The sequence below is a fragment of the Malaya genurostris genome, chromosome 3 (genome assembly GCF_030247185.1).
Source record: "Malaya genurostris strain Urasoe2022 chromosome 3, Malgen_1.1, whole genome shotgun sequence".
NCBI classification, from domain to species: Eukaryota; Metazoa; Arthropoda; class Insecta; order Diptera; family Culicidae; genus Malaya; species Malaya genurostris.
In genome coordinates, this window is record NC_080572.1 from 115235186 (window position 1) to 115240393 (window position 5208).

Sequence of the window (5208 nt, forward strand, 5' to 3'; positions counted from 1 at the left end):
CATCGGAAATATAATCACAATTTTATGATAAAATTTTCAGTTGTGTGACATATTCTCAAATAGTTCAAAATTAAACTTTTCTGAATTGTTTGGTATAAACGAGTATCAAAGAGGATAATTCATAAGGCGCGTTTGCCTTTCTCGTATTTTGAAAGCTCATAGCTCAGTGATCTGTAGAAGGATTTATATAATCTAACTACCAATAGAATCGAAAACTTTCAACTTGAACGTGAATTGCAACAACATTGAACTTTTTCAATAGTACTTTATTGAAAAACCTGTTTGATTTGACGCATGACAGCACCAGCCAATCAGAACGCGAGATGTCTGCCTCTATACAAGAGCATCCATATAAAAGTTGAGTGGTTCATTTTTCCTACCATTTGCTGAGCAACTGTTCCCGAAACAAGACACACGAGAGCAACATCGAGGACCTGTCGTCAGTTTGAGGTAAACAGATTTGTAGCTTGTGTTACGTATTCGATTTTTAACCAGTGATTTTTTTTGTATTTTATGCCCGTTTCAACATTTTCATCGTTATTATTATAATCACCGTTTCTTACATCACCCGGTATAATTGGAGTACACCCGCTTCGTGTGACCGAATAAGCGATCCAGACAATTTTTAATTCCAAGCATCCACCCGTAACCAAACAATGGATTCCATCTCAGTTTGTTGTGCCTGCGCTTGCGAGCTAAAGAAAGCAAAAGAAATAGTTTGCAGCGGATTTTGCCGATCATCCTTCCATCTAAAGTGCGTGAAGCAATCAAGTGCGACTCGTGATTTAATTGCTGAATGCTCGAATATATTCTGGATGTGCAATGCGTGCACAAAAATAATGGCAAATGCCACTTTCCGTCAGACCATCTCATCCACGAACAATGCCATAACCGTTATAAGCGAGGAATACAACAAAGCGCTACTAGAACTGAGACAAGAAATGGAGCTAAACAGCGAAAAAATAAATAAAATTTTACAGCATATTCCAGCCGCATTTCAGAAGTCCAGTAGAGAAGATGGAACTTCAAAAAACTCTCGTAAGTGCCCCCGAACAGATGATGACGTCGATCAGACTACTTTTGATGTAACAGAAGGAACAAAAGACGTGGATGCAAATATTGTGATACCATTGGCAACACGTAAGTCCACCGAAAATATGTTTTGGCTATATTTGTCCGGCTTTAATCCTAAAGCCACCGATGAGAACATACGCGAGTTGGTACAGCGTAACCTGAATACCGACGCGACTGTCGAAGTGCACAAGCTAGTTCCAAAAGGTAGAAATCTTGATGAGCTATCCTTTGTATCTTTCAAGGTCGGAGTTGGGTTGCAGTTCAAATCTCTATCTCTATTGCAATCTACATGGCAAAAGGGAATCATTTTCCGGGAATTCAAATTTTAGCCACGAACAAGCTTTCAATTTCAACCTGACCTGTAATAATCATCCGACGACAAATTTTATGTGTGCTACGTCACCCTATAATATGTCGCACACTGCTTATTCTAATTCAACTCTACATTCCCAATCGATATCCAACAGCATTGTTTCAAACAGCGTATATAACCATATGAACCGATTACTAACAATTTACTATCAAAACGTCCGGGGTTTACGCACCAAAACGAATGCACTTTTCTCGTCTCTTTCTGCTTCTGATTACGACGTGATTGTACTCACAGAAACTTGGCTTAATGGTAATATACTTGATACAGAGCTTACCGACCAGTACATTGTTTATCGATGTGATCGTAATAATTTGACTAGCCAGTATCTGCGTGGTGGCGGCGTTTTGATTGGAATAAAAAAGGGCATTGAGAGTAGCACAGTGTACGTTCATGGAGCTGACCGTCTTGAGCAGATAGCAGTCCGTGCCACATGCGAGAGCACTGGTTTTGTCATTTGTGCTATTTATTTACCGCCGAATACTGATCTTTCTCTATATGAGCAACATGCCTTTTATGTGAATGAGCTTTACAATAAATTTGGAGACCGTGATAGGGTTGTAGTCTTAGGCGACTATAATTTATCGTTGTTACGCTGGAGCTTGGATGAGGAAGTTGGGTGTCTACTGCCGAACAACGCGTCTTCAGAGCATGAACATTTATTAGTGGAAACTATGATTGCTTCCGGTTTACAACAAATTAACTTTTTAACGAACCTGCATGGAAAACTGCTAGACTTAGCATTTGTTAGTTGCGCCAATGATTGCGAAATTCTAGCACCACCATCGCCACTAATGAAACTAGATCACCACAATTTTTCTTTCATTTTAAAAATTGAAGTTCCTCAATGCGTGCACATGATTGACGATGCAGAAATTTTCTACGATTTCAATCGGTGTAATTTTCGTGAGTTAAGTGCTGAAATTACACGAATTAACTGGGTGGAGATACTGGCGCATGGCACTTTGGATGAAACAATAGAGAAGTTCTATTATGAATTAGATACAATTTTTCGATATCTCGTGCCTAGAAGAAAACGCAGATATCAATCTAATAACAAACAACCTTGGTGGAATGGAGAGCTGCGTAACCTCAGGAATCGTCTAAGGAAAGCTCGCAAACGATTTTTCCGGACAAAAAATCTAGATGACAAATTGCTCGTTCGTGATTTGGAACACCAGTTTGAATTATTGAACGCATCGTGTTTTCGGCTGTACGTCTCACGGATGGAGATCAATTTGAAGGCTGTCCCGAAACAATTTTGGTCTCATCTGCGAAATAAAACTTCTTCCCGTGGAATTCCTGTCAGTGTCCACTATCGTCACCAATCTTCGTCGACAGTTTCGGATTCAGCCAACCTATTCTCGTCATTCTTTCAAAGCGTGCTAAGTAATAACTCACCGCCTTTGTCAGAATCGTACCTGAGTAGTTTGCCGACGTATTCTTTGAGTATACCTGCTTTTGCTTTTACTGAACGCGAGGTGTACAACAATCAACGCATGGTGTTGGATGTTCTTTACCCATCAGTAAAGCACATTATCTTCACTGATCAGCATGGGTTTGTCAAAAAGCGGTCTACTACCACCAATTTAATGAGCTACGTTTCTTTATTGATAGACAAACTTGAAAAACGACAACAAATCGATGCGGTGTATTTTGATTTTTCAAAAGCATTCGACCGTGTTCCTCATCAGTTCGCTGTGGAAAAATTGAGGCGTAGTGGATTCCCTGTTTGGTTAACCAATTGGATTCTATCATATCTCACGGATCGTAATGCTTCCGTACGAATCGGATCTGCACTCTCGGATTCATTTCACGTTACTTCGGGTGTACCGCAAGGGAGCCATCTCGGACCACTTCTTTTCGTGTTATTCGTGAACGATCTTTACAGTGAATTGTCGTCATTTAAAGTAACGTATGCTGACGACCTCAAAATTTATCGTATCATTGCAAGCCTTGTGGATTGCTGTGCTCTACAAATGGATATTGACCGAATCCTTGATTTGGTGTGACAGAAACGGTATGACAGTAAACGTTAAGAAATGTAATGTGATCACTTTCTCACGGGCACAGTCTCCAATTATTTTCGAATACTCCATGATGATGGCTTCAGTTGAACGAGTTTCGTCTATTAAAGACTTGGGCATTATTCTCGATTGCAAGCTCCGTTTCATCGAGCAGTTTTCATTCGTTACTGCGAAGGCCTATGCAGTTTTGGGACTAATCAAACGAAACACTCAAAACTTCAACGACGTGTACTGCCTCAAAACAGTTTACATCGCACTAGTACGCAGTATTCTGGAGTATGGAGTTACAATTTGGGCTCCGTATCACGGTGTTCACATCGATCGGATCGAAAGGGTGCAGAAGTGCTTCGTCCGATTCGCACTCCGAAGACTACCTTGGATAAATCGTCCTCAACTACCTCGTTACGAGAATCTCTGTGCTCTCATCAACCTACCTACTTTACAAAACAGACGTATACTCCTTCAACAACTCTTCGTGTTCGACCTACTAAATGACAACATTGATTGCCCCATACTACTGGAAAGAATTAATTTTAACGTTCCGGGAAGATCATTGCGAAGAACGGATTTTCTTCGTCGCTCACTTCATCGCACACAGTATGGCCAAAACAACCCAATGGATGTCTGTTGTCATCGTTTCAATACCGTGTATCATTTATTTGATTTTAATATGAGCAAAGACACATTCAAATCGAAAATAATATTTTTAAGTTAACATAAGTGTATAGCAATAAAGTAAAAGTCTGTGCGATAGGTCACCTCTAGTCGAAGACAATAAAGAAATAAAAGTCTCACTGTTTCCCGATCTGAATGCACGAGACACCGTCAGCATAATGACACCGAAAATCGGTAGAAAGGCAGCCAAAAAGTCCGAAAGTGCGCCGTCACTAACACGGGGTTTTCAACTCCTCGTCGTTACGGATGGCCAGCTACAGATGGCGAGGATGATTACCGTTTTCTTGATGTCACGGGCAGCGTTACCGGCCAATTCCAACATTTCGGCAGCCAAGTACTCCATCACTGCCGCCAGATAGACCGGTGCACCGGCACCGACACGCTCTGCGTAGTTTTCCTTCCGGAGCAGACGATGGATTTTGCCAACTGGGAACTGCAGACCAGCACGGTTCGAGCGGGACATTGCCTTGCCCTTAACTGTTCCTCCTGTGTGCGTGTTTCTGCGTAAAAATTCTACAAGATGCTGTTAACAGCTAGACAGCCAATTCAGTATTACTGGCTGCCGCTCTACTAACTCTCTCTTTTATATCGTCTCACTGTTTCCCGTTCTGCGATATTTTAACAAAGGGGACGTCCGTCCACCGCTGCCACTAGCAGGTATAAAATGAAATGTGATGTAAGAAATAGCGTATTCGTCATCTAACACTCGATGTGGATAGACGAATAACCTACTACGACTAATTTCGATTTTGTTTTATCTTTTATTCGCAGTTTCTACCTACCCAAGCTATGGGTAAAACGCGCCATAGATCCGAGAAGGATCCAAAGGATGCTAAGCGTCTGAAGCCAAGTGATGAACAGGTAAACGACCGTTTGCTGAGTAACAACCAATACGCTGATCTGCCAGTTGATGTCGAAGAGGAACTGCAGAAGAAGGAAAAAATGTCGCCTTTCTACCTGAAGGGCTTCCCACCAACTCTACGCTCGGATTTCAACACACTGATCAGCAAAGGACTACAGGCAACAATCCGTTTATGTACTGAAGGCTACAAAATAACTGTT

General features: G+C 41.4%; 1 protein-coding gene across 1 annotated transcript; it reads left to right on the forward strand.

Annotated features, from left to right (window-relative positions):
* The first annotated feature begins 839 nt into the window (after positions 1-839).
* On the forward strand, positions 840-3071 carry LOC131433937 (uncharacterized). The gene is made up of 3 exons (XM_058600558.1): positions 840-1278; positions 1682-3002; positions 3062-3071. Exons 1-3 carry the CDS (start codon positions 840-842, stop codon positions 3069-3071), a joined length of 1770 nt encoding a protein of 589 aa, XP_058456541.1.
* Positions 3072-5208: the final 2137 nt, after the last annotated feature.